General features: G+C 41.9%; 1 protein-coding gene across 3 annotated transcripts in view; it reads left to right on the top strand.

Annotated features, from left to right (window-relative positions):
• The window catches only part of TAMM41 (TAM41 mitochondrial translocator assembly and maintenance homolog), a 191950-nt gene that overhangs the window by 54600 nt on the left and 120505 nt on the right, over positions 1–16845 (top strand). For all 3 annotated transcript variants that reach the window (XM_086938952.1, XM_086938954.1, XM_086938953.1), the window contains one exon: positions 7015–7107. In XM_086938952.1, the coding sequence (XP_086795078.1) occupies positions 7015–7107 (93 nt within the window). The remainder of the gene's footprint in view (positions 1–7014; positions 7108–16845) is intronic.

Raw genomic sequence — 16845 nt, forward strand, 5'->3', positions numbered from 1 at the left:
CAGGGGTGGGTCATAACGAAGAGGTACCAATCACAACAGCGGTTTCAGATGAAACTGATGAAGATGCCAGTGAATATTGCTGCAATCAACTCCAAACAGACGACGATGCAGATGAAGATCACTGTGTCAACTCCAGTTCAACGAGCAGAAAACCTCGAAAAATTGAGAAATCAGCGTGGATCCAGACCGGCTGAGTTCCCAAGTTGCCAAAATGTAAGTGTAGTGAATACACTTAGAAAATGTTGTTGAAGAAAATAGGTTTATTTGGCTGGGGAGGGGGAGGAGAAATGCAAGTAAGGCTGTGTGCGGGGAGAGAGAGGGGAGGTGCTGGAGCTGGGGAACAGATGGCCGTGAAAGTTTATGGCCCAAAGCGCGTGCCTGTGGCCACGTGAACTCGAAGAAAACCACACCAAAAAACCTGTGGTTTCATGAGTATTTTGAGCACTTGAATTCTCGCTCCGCTCAATGCGCATGCGCATTGATAGGTTGCGAGACCTAAGAACACATACAGGCACACTGCAGGGAGCAACTAGATCCTCTATTTCGCATTAATGAGCAAGGCTGTTGCTGGTGTTTCAGAAAGTGACCCTCCTCTATTAATGATGTTTCCCTGCAAGATTGCCCTAATTTTGAATGGTGTAATGATTTAGTACATTTCAGAGAGAGGCATCAAAAACTAACTACAGTCAAATGGAACATTTAGCACCAGAATTCAGAGAGGTTCCTGAAAAGGCTGTCTCTTTTAAAGCTGTTAGGGATGCAGATCTACTCTCTGAAAACCTGCAAGGATTCTCAAATAAGCTGAAAATCCGGAGAATCGTTAGTGCTGCTAAAACCTAAAGAGCTTCGTTATTAAAAAGTAGGCTAAGAAAGAATCAAATGCTCAGACTTCATTGCAGAACTCTTGATACCGTTATTAAAACTCAAACTGGCCATATGAGGAAGTTCCTCTTGAGTATTAAATTGTAATAGAAATACTAGATGTTATCAGCATCTTGTGACATAACCATCTAATTCAAGAGTTTTCTTTTCATTCTTCCTCTCGTTAACAATACTCCTGCATTGATCTTTTTCTGATCACCTCTGCCGTATCCAGTGGTGTCAGTGCCCATATTAATCATTTGCTATATACTGATCTTTCAGCAGCTTTTCATGTTGAGACAGTAATACATCCACTGCAGATAGTAACTGATCCTTTCCACATCATCTAACACAATATGACTATATTACCATAGGAAATTCAAAGTTATTAAAAGTAAAGCTAGGTAGGGTTTCTGCTTGATTTCTTTAAAACTCAATCAAAGTTATCCATTGCATTACATTGTCCTCTTCTAACATATCAGAATGAAAAAGGGCAGAGGAAGAAAAGCTAAGAAATAAATTGGAATTTCCAATTCATAATTGTATATGATGGCTGCTTACTAAATTGGCTGAAAGAAACTCTACTTACCTGGCAATTAATGGTGTCACGTGCCTTATTAATGCCATACATCATGTTGAGTTGCTCAAGCAAATTGCCCTCTTATATTAAAGAAACTTTTTGAAACCTATGAAACTACAAGCAGTTTTCCCTAGAGAGGAAAGCATTTGAGCCATATTACAGCATTAAGCAATAAAGCAGGGAAGATTATTCATAACCATAGCTGAATCTTGCAGGTAGTTAAACAGTACTCGATGGACAATGAAAATGCTTATATTCAGGATTTCTGCAATTTCTTTGATTATGTCAATCTTCCAACTATTTACAATGAGGGTATCCTAATGCACCAGAGGCTGGTTTTATAATCAATGCGATTAAGTTATCCATTTGAAGGTGATACCTGGTAAAGCTGGTGGACCATACAATTCACCAGCAAAGATTTATAAACGTCTAGTAGACAAGATAGCTTCACTATATTTTGAAATTCTCATAGAATTAGACAACACCGTCTAATACCTTCGAGTTCCCATGTAACATAATTCACGTTTTTAAATATTTACAACTTAGGCATGATTTTTATGAAGAGGCAATGCTCATTTTGACATTTGAACAATTGTATACTTGTTTAAAGATAATTCCTGGCCCTTCAGTAGCTTATACGTCAGACTTTTATTCTTGCTGTGGATGACCCAAATCGGATGATTTGTCATGCTGGGTTTCAGCAGTCAGCTGAACAAATCAGATAAGTGAAGATCACATTTCTGCTATATTGTTGTAGGCCTTGCCGTATTATTACTCCCCATTTAAAAGCCAACGTTTATTGCATGCCGTCTGATTTTTATATGATTCCTCTTAAGCTGTCTAGTTTATATAAAGAAACGGAAATTATCTCGAAGATGTCGAAGTGACCACACAGATAAAACACGTATGTTTGTTGCGTGTCCAATATTGGCAGGTTTTTGAGATGCAGTATTTCAGAAGGTTTGTGATATATACTGCAAGTATTGAGTCCTGAACTTAGTAATATGCTGTTATGACTGCGTATTAATTGCACTTTTTGTATTCTGTCTGTTGCATGAATACTTATCTAAAAAAAATTGGTCATATAACTGAGCACCTACTTATTAGAAATGGGGAAAGTATTTTAACAAGACTTATGAACTGTAATATCAAATTGCTGTTGCAAAAGGTACTGTTGCTGCCTAAAAGAGCTGATTAATTACTTACATTTGTAATTTGGTCCTCCTTTCACCTTTCTCCTCCTCAATTTCTAATTTCCTTCGATTAATTGGGTGTAACATTTCTGCATGTTTATGGCTCGTTTTGCACTGCGATGGTCAGTCTTAATTTATTAAATTGTTTAACAACAAAATAAAAACGGAAAAATGACTCACCTCTACACATACTTGCCTTTCTTAGTGGCCAAAGCACAATCAACTGAAAATGTAATATCGAAGTAACCTCTAACCTAATCACCTAGTCCTCATGGCCCAGAATATTCCAGGATTCCTCCCCTTTCAACTTCACCTATCTCTTTCACCTTCGTCCTCCCTGTTTTGGCCCCCAGACATCTACTTTCCACCTAATATACTGGCCTAAGCATATAACCCCCCAGGCCCCCAAGGTTTCCTTGACGTGAACCTCCAAGTAAGCTTATCAACCAAGACTATGAAAGAAGTGCCTCTTCGTCACTCTGATGCTCAAACAGCATTGTTACTAATGAAATCCACACAATGAAGGCAATGATCTTGATTTTGATCTCCATTCAGAACTGTTACTTACATCTTCTAGACCAAAAGACTGGTTTTATTATGCCACTATGCAGATCCTGAAACCATTCAAGTAAAACCCAGGAACCAACTTCACTACTCCTACAAAGACTCTTTTAAATAAGTTGTGACCACCACAACCAACTCCTCAGCAAACTAGCTCCCTTATTGATTCACTTAACTAAGCTATAAATGACAGCTTTGGCATCCACACCCTGTGAAACCAAGCACCACGAAGCCAAATCGCTTGCCGGATTGGTAATCAAAAGTAATGTGGCATAAAACAAGCCTTCAGAAACTGCACAACCTGGATTTAGAATAACATACAACCGTAGGTCATAGTCCCTCTCCTACTTCCCTTGTCTTCGGAAACGGCTAAAAGTGCATCTTACAGAGCAGTTAATTCCCCCTTCCGTAAGGAACCGTTATATTCCTCCTGTGCCCCTTTATCTAAGCCATGAATAATGCCCCTCTCAACTTGTACACAGTTGCTCCACTTCTGTACTCTGTGGTGCACTTTGTTTTTCCCCAGTTAGATTCCTGATATGTTTCAGTATATATATATATATATATATCATAATATAATCTGAGTTATCATTACTTGATTGGCTTTTTTGCCAAAGCACTGTAAATGTTTTCAAATACAGTATATTTAAGCTATAAATAATAAAAATAAGCAAACTGTAGCTTAGTCAATTCAAACTTTAGTGAGATAAAAGGCCATGAACTAGAAGAATTAATGTATCTTGGGTTTGACTGAGTATTATTGGATTAAATGCTGTAGTGTGGAATGATCTTGTACTTGTTTCAGTGGCCTTTTCTTCGAGTCTCAGCTGTAGTTATTCACCAATGCGAGGAGGCTGTGTTGATGTAGACGCCACTATTAAGCTTCTTCGTTCCTTCAACACTCATTCTCTATCTCCATACTTTAAATGGCAACACAAATGTTACACAAAGATAGAAACAGAATTTGGGATTTTACGCGTTGCCAAAACAAAGTTTTCGATACTTGGAGGCTATGACCACTTACTATAAAAATATAAAAATATATAAAAAATATTAAAAAAGCAAGGAAAATAAGCCTCACCTCCCAAATTGCAGAGGCGGGCAACTCTACAAGAGAACTATTTAAAATCATACAGACCTTCACTAATCCTGTGATGTGTGAGAGCCCAGATACTTTCACTCAAGATCTTTGTAATGAAATATCAAAGTTCTTCGAGGATAAAGTAGAAGGGATATACAAGAAAATTATCTCAGTCTCAGGTCCCTTGGATGTTGAGGTCCCTGAAATCTCCCCAATGGTGACTTCTGGGAAAACCCTTCATGTAATCCCTGAAATAACCATCAAAGATCTGACTGCACTTATCAATCAAATGAAGACCGGCTCTCCTACTGACCTGATACCCGCTAAACTAAGCTACTCTCTGAACGAGATATTAGGACCCTCCATTCAGAAATTGCTGAACCTCTCCTTTGCCGAGGGACAACTCCCACAATCCTGGAAGGAAGCGGTAGTGAACCCTATACGCAAAAATTCCACCTTGCCCTGATCAGAACTCTCCAACCTTCGCCCAATTTCTCTCCTCCCTTTCATCAGCAAACTGGCAGAGAAACACGTTAACACCATCCTCTCCAGCTTTATCGAGGCGACAGGGGGCCTGGACCAATCTCAATCTGGGTTCAGGCCCAACCACAGCACTGAATCGGCCCTTCTCTCTGTGACAGATAAGATCAAAATGTCACAGGATGGAGGCGGTTCCATGATCCTAGTGCTGTTGGACCTGTCTGCAGCCTTTGATACCGTGTCCCATAACATCCTTCTCAGCCGTTTGCAGGGAGTAGGAATTGGAGGCTTAGCTTTATCATGGTTGGAGAGCTTCCTCTCCGGGAGATCACAATCTATCAGCTTGGGCCCCTTTCGTTCCATCTCAAGGGTGCTCACGAAGGGGGTGCCACAGGGCTCATGCCTTAGCCCTACATTGTTTAATGTATATGTGGCCCCCCTTGCTGAGATTGTGCGGAAGTATGGGTTCATACCGGTCTCCTACGCTGATGACACCCAGCTCCTCTACCCTTTCAGCTCCCTTGACCCTAAAGTCAAGGAGAACTTTGCTGAGGGTATGAGGGCAGTGTCGCATTGGATGGCTGTGAATTGCCTCCAATGCAATGTGGGAAAAACAGAGGTTGTGCTCTTTGGCAAGGCGAGTCTCCTCTGGTCCCCAGACTGGTGGCCATTAGATCTGGGCCCAGTACCCACATCCAAACCTCATGTTAAGAATCTAGGGGTGAAGTTGGACCAAAAACTGACCTTAAAGGAACACACCAATTACATCGCAGGGCTGTGTTTCCACACCATCGGCCTTCTCAGACGTGTCTTCCCGTATCTCCCTGCCACCTATAGGAAGACACTTGTACAGGCCTTGGTCACCAGCCGCCTGGACTACTGCAACGGCCTGCTGACATTAGCAAATGCAGATGCAGTAGGTCGTTTGCAGGTAGTCCAGAACACAGCGGCGAGATTGGTCATGAGTGTACCGGCCAGGACTCCCTCTAGGCCCTTACTGGAAGAGCTACATTGGCTCCCTATACGGCAGCGCATCAACTTTAAGATATGCTGTACGGTCCACAAGTGCCTATACGGAGCAAGCCCTAAATACCTGTCACAATCTCTTGAGCTGTATCAGCCTAGCAGGTCTCTCCGCTCAAGCAATCAAGCCCTCCTAAAACCCCCTGCTACAAAGAAATCCAGACAAGGAGACCGTGCTTTCTCCTCGGTTGGACCTGCCTTATGGAACAAGCTCCCCACCGATGTAAGAATGACCACCAACCACCTGTCTTTTAGAAAGGCATTAAAGACCCTTCTTTATCAAGAAGCATTCCTGTCCTCTTAACTCCTTGTGTCACACTACCTGATGATCCTATAGCTGGCAAAGCGCGGAGATACCCTTACGGGATTGATTCCAGCGCTATATAAGAAATTAAAATAAAGGGGGACACCTAAAATGTGCAGAGTTGTCAGAATTGCTGGGAAAGATTGGATGTGTATCTCTAATGGCACACCCTCCTTCGTCGTACATGACCCCTGGGTGTCTTGCTCATATAACTAGTTTCTCACAAATGTTTATTTAATATAAAGATACATGATCCTTCGCATGTTCCATTAACGGATGTTTTTATTTCAATTCATATTCCTGTAGACCTGGATAACATCAGATCGTGATTTAATCTCAAGAAAGTTATTGATCATATATATGTAATTTACACATGAAAGCATGATGTGAAATAAAGCAAAATGTCATTAACTTCGATGAATAGCCAATGATTTTGTTCAGAGGTGAAATGCATATTTAAAGTTTAGTGATAACAAGAACATTATTCTGTTCGCTTTGTCTATAAATCTAGAGTACGTGTTATTATTTTTTCTTCCTTCAGTACCAATATAAAACTCTTACTTCCTAAATAAAAGTGCCTGTATCGAATTCTTAAAGGTCCAAGATACCTTCCAGTAATTGTTAAGGACATTACTATAATTCAGTCTTATTAAATCAAAAGTGGCTAATGTGAGCAGTTTTTCATGAAAATGTTTAATGCACAGCAAATTCAAGTTTTGCAAACGTGCGATTATGGTCGCAGGACTAGTGACCTATTGTCCGGTTTGTAATGGACAAAAAGTTACCAAGGAAAAATGATTTAATAACTGTTCAAAATATATTTTATAATATGTGTGCCCGATATTGTTGTATATAAGGCAGATTAACTCACAAGCTCTTGTAAACATCAACCGATGACTGCATTCATTTTGTTTTATTTTAAACATTTCAGATGATAAAGTATGGGGTAGTGAGCACTGATAACTTGATTAAGGATCTCCTTCACTGGAAGACTCTGTATGTTGCTGGCAGACTACACAAACCAGTAAGTAAACATAATACATATACATTGTTCGCTTACAATTCACAAAAGATGAAGAAGCAATGCTTGTGTTTTACGTTCATTGAAAGTTTAGTGAAACTGAGGTTTTAAATATTTTCTGTTTAGAAACTGCACAAGCACTCATGCAGCTTTATGTGACCCTTGAAATAGCTTAGGACGTATTCTTCATGAGAGATGATGGTAAAGTCACCAACAGTATTATATCTCCCGGAGAGAGGCAAGCCTTTATCCTCCGGATTTACCTGCAAGGAAAATGGCCTAAACGTATTGGTTTTTTAAAATCTTTAATGTTGCATTTAATAATTTATAAGAGCAGAACTGAGTATAGAGATGCAAGACATCCATCAGATGACCAGCAACCTTCAAATGCTATTTTTTAGGTCTGTTCTTGAAACCACTTCAGCTGTTTCACCAGCCTCATATTTTCTAATAAGTAGTTTATATAATACATACTATTACTTACTGCGTTGACTTAAATGCTTCAACTAAACAATGCTTTAGTTAAATACTTGTAAAACTGAATTTTGGTGCTGATAGTGTTACTCGCAAAAGCATTTTTCCTTGACGTTAAGTAACGGCTTGCATTAGCCTTTACACTTGTTTCACCATATGTTTCAAATGATAACACCCTGGCACGAAAATACTTGAGTGCTCAACAGCTAAAAAAGTATTTGTACACTTCTAACTTGTAAATAGCCCGTTCTTTAAATGTTGTAATTCCTCTTAACCTTATGCCCTGGTTCTTAAAACTTATATACTCTGAGGCTATTGTGGAGATGTGGTTCTGTAGTGACATTTGGTGGGACTGTGTATGGGTATAAGCCTGCTAGAATGAACAACTGAGCCATGATGCACACAAGCCCTCGAAAGGCCATTCTAAGCTCACCCTATGGTAATTATGTTTTATATGCAAGAGCTGTGCCAGGAGGAAGGCTTTGACCATTTGGTTGTCTCTTGTGTTAGGAGCAGCTGAAAACCTCATTGCTACACATTGGGACGACAAATAGTGCCTTCTCATTGTCTCAGTAGATCTTTTAACTTTGAAAGCCTCTCGTGCTTGAGGGCCTCTCACAGCTTATGCCAACAGGGCACCTATTCCGATAATATATGGAAATTGCTGAGTCCACATATGAAAGCTCTGAGACAACTCTGGGACTAACTAGCATATTTGTGAGTGCTTAAGATGTTTAAAAATGAGTGCAAGCAGAGTGGCGGCACTAGACAATATCCACCAAAGGTTGATATGAGAAGGTCCTACTTTTTGCGTGGTCAACCTAAGTGTTTACTGGCTGGTTTTACTGGATTTTGAACTCTGCACACTGTGGTCCCGTTGTCCAGGCCTCAGTGTATGTGCCCTAACCCCTCAAACATTGTAAAATTGGCTAACCCCCCCAATTGACTTATTTAACTTCACACTAAGACCATAGTGTACAGGAAAATATATAGGAAATACACTGATGAGATGGAAAGTTAAATGTCACCTGTGGGCTGCTGCCCTTATTGTGCCGTCCACTAGAGTGTCAAGAAAAGTAGGACTTCAGACCTGTGTAGCCGAACTACTGCAGCCTTTTAAACCTGCAGGCAAACCTGTCAAAATAACCCCTTCTCAAAGGAGCAAAGCTTACTTTTAGATATTTAATAATGTACTCCTAATTAGGGCTTGTTGCCCACAAATCAGAAGTAGTACATACAAGATTTTAATCTTCTTATGTACCTATAGTGACTAGCCTACAAAAGCTAATTTCACTGGAAAGGGTTGTAGCTGGTTTATGAAAATAACTACAGTTCAGAATAAAATGTCAGTTATGGGAGAAACTACTGAAATAATTCAAGCACTATTTTCAATGCTTATTATAAATCAAATTCAGCGGGGAAGTTGTATTTTTAATAAATATTTAGGAAAAGAGACTTTTAAAAAGTTGGATGTTGCCTCCACATCCAGTGGCTAATTAGTATTAACCTGCTGCCAGATAACCCTCTCAGTGCTTCTTTTTAATGAGGTTTGAAAGCTGCTCCCACAGCAGAAACAATGGGTTAGAACTTTTCACAGGAAGACCGAGATGTGAAGTATGTGACGCATATCCGCTCAGAAAAGGCGGCTGGAGAGAGTTCAGGGACTTCATTAACATGAAGGGGACAGGGGTGATTGCTGCTAGTTCATAGGTGGGTTAAAAGCAGACCTGTGCAAGAGAAGCATTTATATACAAGCCAATCTATCGCCAGTTTGGAGTAGCCCATTTGGAGGAGGAGCTGGTCCCAGAACCTGTTTGATCTAGCTGAGGGGGCTGCTCATTTGCCAAAAGGCGCTCATGGATGACACGCAAGTTTCCTTCAGTGGCAGAAAGATTCTTCCATGTTGAATTTGCTTCAAAATGGCGCACAGGGGGATTGTTTGCATGAACACAATCAGGATGTGTTGCAAAAGTGGGAGGATTTGGCCTTAGTAACTGTTTCCTCATTGATTTGGGAGGATTCAGGAGTTACCCCACCCACTTGCTAGTGAAACCACAACGCTGGTATCTCACCCACAGCACATCAGAACAGTTTCTGGACCTGCAGTATAATAGGAGAGGGCTGGACCTGCTGTTGGAGATCTGTGTGGAGACATCAGGCACTGGGCCTTTCCCACTTGTAATAAGTACTAAAAAGTGGACTCCAAGAGTCAGTTAGATTACCTCCTGTGTGTCTACAGGGGCACAACAAGCTGTAAGAGTCTTTTTTTCCTGAAGGCCCCAGCTGATGAGTAGCAACTTTACCTGACTCGAACCAGACTCTGCTGGAGGTCCCTGCGGAGTGAATTTTGACCCCTAAGTGCTTCCCCTGAAGTCCTAGGAGTCTTGCAAGTGAATAAGAGGTTCTGCTCCATGAACTCTGAAAAGTTGTAACTTAAAACGTTTTGGATTTTCAATACCTTCACAGCTTCAGTGGGACCTAGCAGCAACAGCGTCAGATTTCGAAGCGACTTCGTCGGATACAGCTTCATACTTGCCCTGGTCGACGATTATGAGCTGCAGTAAAAAGACTCAGTTCAAAGGTGGAAAGTCAAGCAAAGTCTAAAGTATCTATGTAGCCTGAGGACTTTGGTGGCTGTGAAACTCGAATTTGTCCTTCTCTGAACTCTTCCTGCCAAAACAAATTTCTTCAGATTGACTTTGTCCAATGGCTGTCTGGCTTAGCCTGCAGCGTTGCCCCATTAGAGAATTTGAGAGACTAAGTCAGATGGTAAAATCTTTGACTGGGCTGACCTGCATGGTGCATCCAACCCATGCTCCATTGTGATCAGTCTAAGCTCCAGATCAGTCCAGTACAGCCTTTTGGCATTTTGATGACATTTTGCTCATTATCTTTTTCTCCAGTTATAGAAATTGACTGTAGTGTTTGTATTATGCTATTTTTGACTTTTTTAAACTGTTTTGTTACTGCTAAATGCTTAACACATTTTCCTAACTTAAAACCTGTCTGTTCTGTGTCATGGCTAGCAGGGTATTGAGCTCAGGATTAACTTATTGAAACTCAGTTTTACTCTGATAAATGTTTTTCTTTAATTGGATGTTATAGGACATGGGTCCTCATTCAAGTGGATGTGCTGACTGTGGGTATTGTAATTAGAAAGAAGAGCTTTACCACGCAGGTATCCATTGATACCGATTCTTGTTTGGCCATCTTAGTAAAACAAAAATTGTTTTAAAAAAAATTGAGATCATTATCCCCCCTCTGAGAAGAGCTCAGACCCATTTGTTGTTTTTGATTCACCTTGTCTGTGCCAGGTCACCCCAACGTACTTAAAATAAGTTGCTAATTATGATATGCCCAATCCTGTTCAGCAAGCACAGAAGTAAGGTTTATAGATCTAAAATAGATTATTTCAATATATAGTCTCAGCAAAAAAAAAATCGAATACTATTTTAGCTCAGCTGGTGGGACTTTTGCTATGAAATTCGACTGGATTACACTGTCTGCTAAAACGTTTGAAGCTCTGACTTTGAATCACGGTGCTTTGTTTGTGAATCTCCCACATTATTTTAGGACTGAACTCCAAGTTTGGGGGCTCTGAATGAAGTTATCCTGTAGATGAAGAATCTCATTGAATGCCTGGGGGAAGTCACGTCACGCGCGCTTTAGGCATCACGGCGTTGGCACCTGCTCTCTAGCGGCCTCCTACTTCTTGCTCATGGAAGCGGCTAGGTGCACTTCGTTGACATATTGCAATGCTCTATCTTGCTTTTGCGAAAGTACCTAAAAAGTACTGCAAAACAAGTGCCCACTTTTTCAACGCTGTGGTGGTGACCAGCATACTGCAACATGCTTCACAACAAGTTACGTACTATAGTTATGCTATTGTGTACGGTACTTAAAAATGCAAACAAACATAAGTATAGCTTTACTTCCTCAAGGGAAAGAATTGGGTTTCAAAGGGTGCTTTTTAGTACTGGCCTGTAGATGGCAGTATGCGCACGTGTCCTTTTCATTCTCGCCCTTTTCTCTTTAAACTGTGTTTACTATTAAGTCATTATATGCTCGGGAACGATGATGCATGCAGGTAATAAGGGCAGAACGGTAGCACATGCAAAAATAATTTTAATTAGAATTAAGCTAAACGTATTATTACAATTCTCATACTTGTTACCTTGATTATGTAAACGGCAGGAGACTTAATACACGATTAGTTAGACCTTGCACCTCTATCCTTTAGTTTCACACAGAGTACCATTTATTTAACTCATATCTACACGCGGCAACAACGCTATTCAGATGTGTGTGTTAAGATAATATGAAGACTGAAAAGGATTCTGGGTCTGCTATATGATGCAAAATGGAGTTTTTCAATCTATAAACGCTCAATTAATGTATTTGACTTATCGAGGCATTGGAGCCTCTGTCTCAAGCAGTTTGTGAAGCTAGTACATGCAAGGTAAAAATAAGAAGAGAATAAAGTTTAACATTTCATTTGTTGTTTTGTGGGCTGTTTTTTAATGGCAGTTGTTATTTTGATCTTGGTTATCAGCTGCAAGTTTACTGAGAACTTGCTTAACAAACACTACAAGTGAGAATTGCCCAGCAAAGTACAGAGAGACAGCTAGAAAAGAATGAGTAAAATAGGAGTGTTAGGAAGAGAGCTGTAATGAAATGACATTATTTGTGAAAAGGTAGCAACAATTCTGCCTGAATTGCAGACCTTTCCAGTGTTAGCGACTTATTGGAATCCAGGTATCCGCCTGGAGGGATGAAACTTGCCAGAAAGTGCTTTGAATAATGCAGTCCCTCAGCTTATTGTTTCCATTTTGAGATGTCAGTAAACGCCAAGTATATTAAATTCAATTAGATTTCTCATGTAACAATTATTTTTTTTCTGGCTCAGGAATTTTGCGCTGATGAATTTAGAAATGTCCAGTGCTATTTGCACTGTTGCACCTTTTTGCACGAAACTCGATATGGCTTGGTTCTCTAGAATTCTGACTGGTTGAATGAATGGGACGTGGTTGGAGTTTTTGTACGGAGTGCAATACAACTCTTGTCTAGGATCCCCTTATCATTTGGCGAACCAAAAGATTCACTGTTACCTTCCTCAGTTTGACTACAACAATTTTAATATTCCTCCTGTTTAAAGAGAAGATTTGTGTTTGATCCTTTCCACTGGGTATTTGCCCTCTGCCTTGCCCCCTTACAACATAGACTTTGCCCCCTTACACCATAGACTTTGAAGCCCTACTTCTGATGTTGTCTAACTTAGGTTTGATTGTTTCTTTAAGAGTAAGCGTTTGCACCTTTTCTGAGAAATTGCAGTTAGCATTAACCAGGTAACATACAAGCTATTTGAGCCAGTTCGTTAAAACATCTGGGTCTTCAGGGGTTTTACATAGCCTTGCTTGCTCGGTCATATCAATGGTCCCACCAATAGGGTCAGTCACCCACCTTCTGTGCATTTTTTTTTTTTTTTTAAACCTTTATTGTGCAAATGCAGCAAACAAATACGGGCCCACAACCACCTGGCCGGCCGCGAAACATTTAAAGCACTGTTGCAAACTATACGATGACTCAGTAGCACGTCAACATCAATAAGCAATCGTTCAGAGTTACACTGGGCCCAACCGTACTACAGAGAGACAGGAGAAATGAAGGTTATTTTTAAAAAACATTTAAAGGCGTTTTTTAAAAAAATCATAGAAGCAAGAAGAGCCATAGTCCAGTCAATCCCACTACAGCACGAATATGCAGCGATCAGCAGGTGAATCCCATGAGACAAAGGGAAAATTATAATCGGAGTAGCGGCATCACGAATTACACATCAGGATATTTAAGCAACATTATGTCTTATGCCGGTCAGTACCCACCTCGCATCAAACCAAACTACAGACCCAAAGACAGAAATAAGCGAGAAAAGAAGTTGTAAAGAAGAAAAAATAAGGCCCATAGAAACGAAACCGGACAAAATAACCCCCCCCCCCCTACCCCCCACCCTACACGCGTGCAGAGGCTACGGCCTACCCCGCCCCCAGCAGTGTGTCTGTCGCCCATAAAAGTACCCGAAATATAGAAACAGAGACATAGGAAAGAAAGAAAGGAAAAGGAACTTCATATAAAGCCGGAGGAGGGCCAAATCTACATATTCCCGGTCTTCTCCGCCATGCAGTCAACCTCCACCCCATAAACAATGACAAACAATAGCAAACCTCAATTACAACATGAGATGGGGAGAGACATCACGTTTCGCAAAGTCAAACATATCATATAAGCGTTCCAACCCGAGTCCCCGCCAGCCATTCAGTTTCGGACCATGAAAAGGAATCTCTCAGCCCTGGCCAGATCGTGAAAATCCCCTTAAACATGGCATCCAAGGAGGGCCAGACCCGAACAAAGCAGGAGGACAAAATGGCCACCATCGGTGAAGAAGAGAGAGGTGAAGACAAAATGGACGTTTACAGTAACCAGTTGAGCCGCATACATACAGGATGAGCTCCCCCAAATACATGAGATGATATCCAGTCCATCGCGGGGGAAAAAGGCTTGCGAGGCAGCAGGTACAGAGGGGTCCAATGTCTGCAAGAGCGGCGTTTGAGAGAACAGTAACAACCACGCAGACAAAGTCTCAATCTTCGCCGAAAATGGAAACAATGTAGCACCGCTGAAGCTGCCGGGCGGCCGCTCACAGGCACCGCGGCAGCTAGTGATAGTCCGCTCCTCCCTGCCCTCGCTCGGCAACATGGTGTCCCCCTCAGAGACTGACAAAGGCAGACCAGTGCAGCGCTGGGAACTGGCCGGTCTCAACCGCTCCGACATGAGCGCAACATCATCGAGCTGCTCGCCCAGCTCACAGGAGAGTGCACGCCATTCAATCTGGAACTTGGCAAGTGCAGCCAGAATGGCCCCGCAGGTGGGCTCCGGCTGCAGGTACAGTATCTCCTCAGTCCGAGACGATCCACAAAGTCCATTGCGCTGCTCACTATCAGGCAGGGTGGCACAGTCGCGATGCGAGATAGCACTCGCCGTCCCAGGGGAAGCAGCCGCCATTTCTCCCTCATCGGGAGATGCACAAAGAGAAGGGGGCGAGGTCGGCGCTAAAAGGTGACAATCCGGGCCGCCGTTACAGGCATTACACATGGTCTCAGAGCGATTCTCAGGAAAGGCCATTGCTGCTCCGTTTCAAGGCGGGGGCGAACTCGAAGGCGACCCGCAAGGATCGGGCATTCACCAAGATGGGGTCAGCTCAGCTCAGTCCCAGCGCCGCACAGGGGAACTAAACGCAGCGAACTCCCACGTCTTCCGATGCGAGCAGACCGCATGGAGCGAGGCTCTGGGGCGCTGTAAAAAGGATCTCGTCCGACTCCCCCTGTGACGGCGGCGCGGAGCAAAGCACCAGTTCACCTCGGGCTCAGCAGGCTGGTGCCAATCCGGCGGCTCCCGGCGGCGAGGAGCGACACAGGTCCCAGAGCCAGGGCGATGAAGGCCACCCAACAACTCCGGCGATATCTCCCGCAATACGGCAGGTAGGGGCCTCCGAGGAACACGGACTGTGTCAGCGCGATTATTTCGTCATTCCGCTGCGGCTCAAACTCAGGAAAGAAGACAGGATGGCAGTGCGAGATGCACAGGCTTGCGGAGCCGGGAATCGAGACGTCCGTTCAGGTCGCCATCTTGGCTCCTCCCCTTCTGTGCATTTTTTAAATTTATTTTTATACTTCGAAAAAAAGATCACCATCTTTGTGTCAATAATGGGATGGAGTAAACGCGCCATTACCCATAGTTGTTGAAACAGGACATACCTGTCTCATCCTATTACTAACTGGTTAATCTAGAAGGGATCTTACTCTGTCATATTTTCATACCAGCTTCAAAGAGCCCATTCAGTAGAAATATGATGTTGAACGTAAAATGGTATTCGAATGGATGGATTGGGCTCCTCCAGAGCACATTCTTGAGCGTTCAGAGGATTGAAGGTTCTCAGTGTGACTATAGAAGTGTGTATATTTTGTTCCCTTTTTTGAAGACCCAAAAACGGTGGATGTTGTAAGAAATGTCCTCATTATTTCCTTCAGAATTAATACTCTTGTTGTCATCATTTGCTTATAGCACATCCATTGTGAAAACAGTTCTGCACGTTGACAAATCTCTCAATTCACAACTTAAACTGCTAACCAGTAATATTTCAAATAAGCGGATCTGCAGTATGAAACGGCATGGTTATTTTTAAGCCAGCCTATATGTCTTCCTACTTAGTAGGGATTAGGTCCAAAATGACAAAGCACTGGAATTTGTTTTTCCCACCATATCGTTCTCTACCAACCAGCAGGAGGGTTTGCTCAGAACAAACTAGAGCTTGAGATGATGAAGACACTATTTATTTTGCTGTAGACTTCACAGAGGCAGTTCTAGCCTGCTATAGTAACAACCTTACTCCAAGTAAGTTGCAAGTTTCTTTATTGCGAACACCCTCTTATGGACCTCACTAGTGTAGATGCCTGTTACTCGCAATTTAAAGGATGTCCCTATGTGTTGATACACTTTTACATAAGACATAATGTGCATCTTGATAATGATGGTTTGCACTTGGAATCTGAGTCTATCCCTACTGGGCTATATAAGCATGTGTATATAAAATTAGGAGATGGGAGTGCATCCTTGGGCGCCCACTTAAAGATGTTTACTGTGTAGGTCCCATCTGAACCTTTTCCAATGTCCCATTGGGTTTAGAAGATCACAGAGGAATGGAGAGCTTGAGCACCTCGACAGAGCACCTCACCAATGGGACCTGAGAACAGACCAAGAAACAGCTAGTTACCAGAAGTAAACATGGGTTGATCCTGACTGTTAAGTGAATAGAATCCTGCTTAAAGTTTGACCCATATCACATAAGATACAGGAACATGAAAAAAAGTAAATACAGTTAACTTGTTTTAGTGCCCTTTTTACCTTGAGGTTTTTTTGTCCTCATCCATGCATAGTAAGTAGACTCTGCAGTAACCGAGCTCAGTGCAACAATTACATTGTAGAAGTTCTAAAGACATAAGGTGTGAAAGAATTTCTCGCAGTATGCTTTATCTTCCAAACAATATATTCGCCATGGGTGAACTTGAATCTTTTGAGGAACAACAAAAGGCCTGTGTGGTTGTTCTAGACTTGTTCATCCTGCTAAGTTATCGTTCAAAACAGAAACTCGAGCAGAGATATTTTCCTGTAAACGATCCATGGTGTAACAAAAGAAAAAACAGATTTCCCTTACTG

Source organism: Lissotriton vulgaris, chromosome 9 (genome assembly GCF_964263255.1).
Source record: "Lissotriton vulgaris chromosome 9, aLisVul1.2, whole genome shotgun sequence".
NCBI lineage: Eukaryota > Metazoa > Chordata > Amphibia > Caudata > Salamandridae > Lissotriton > Lissotriton vulgaris.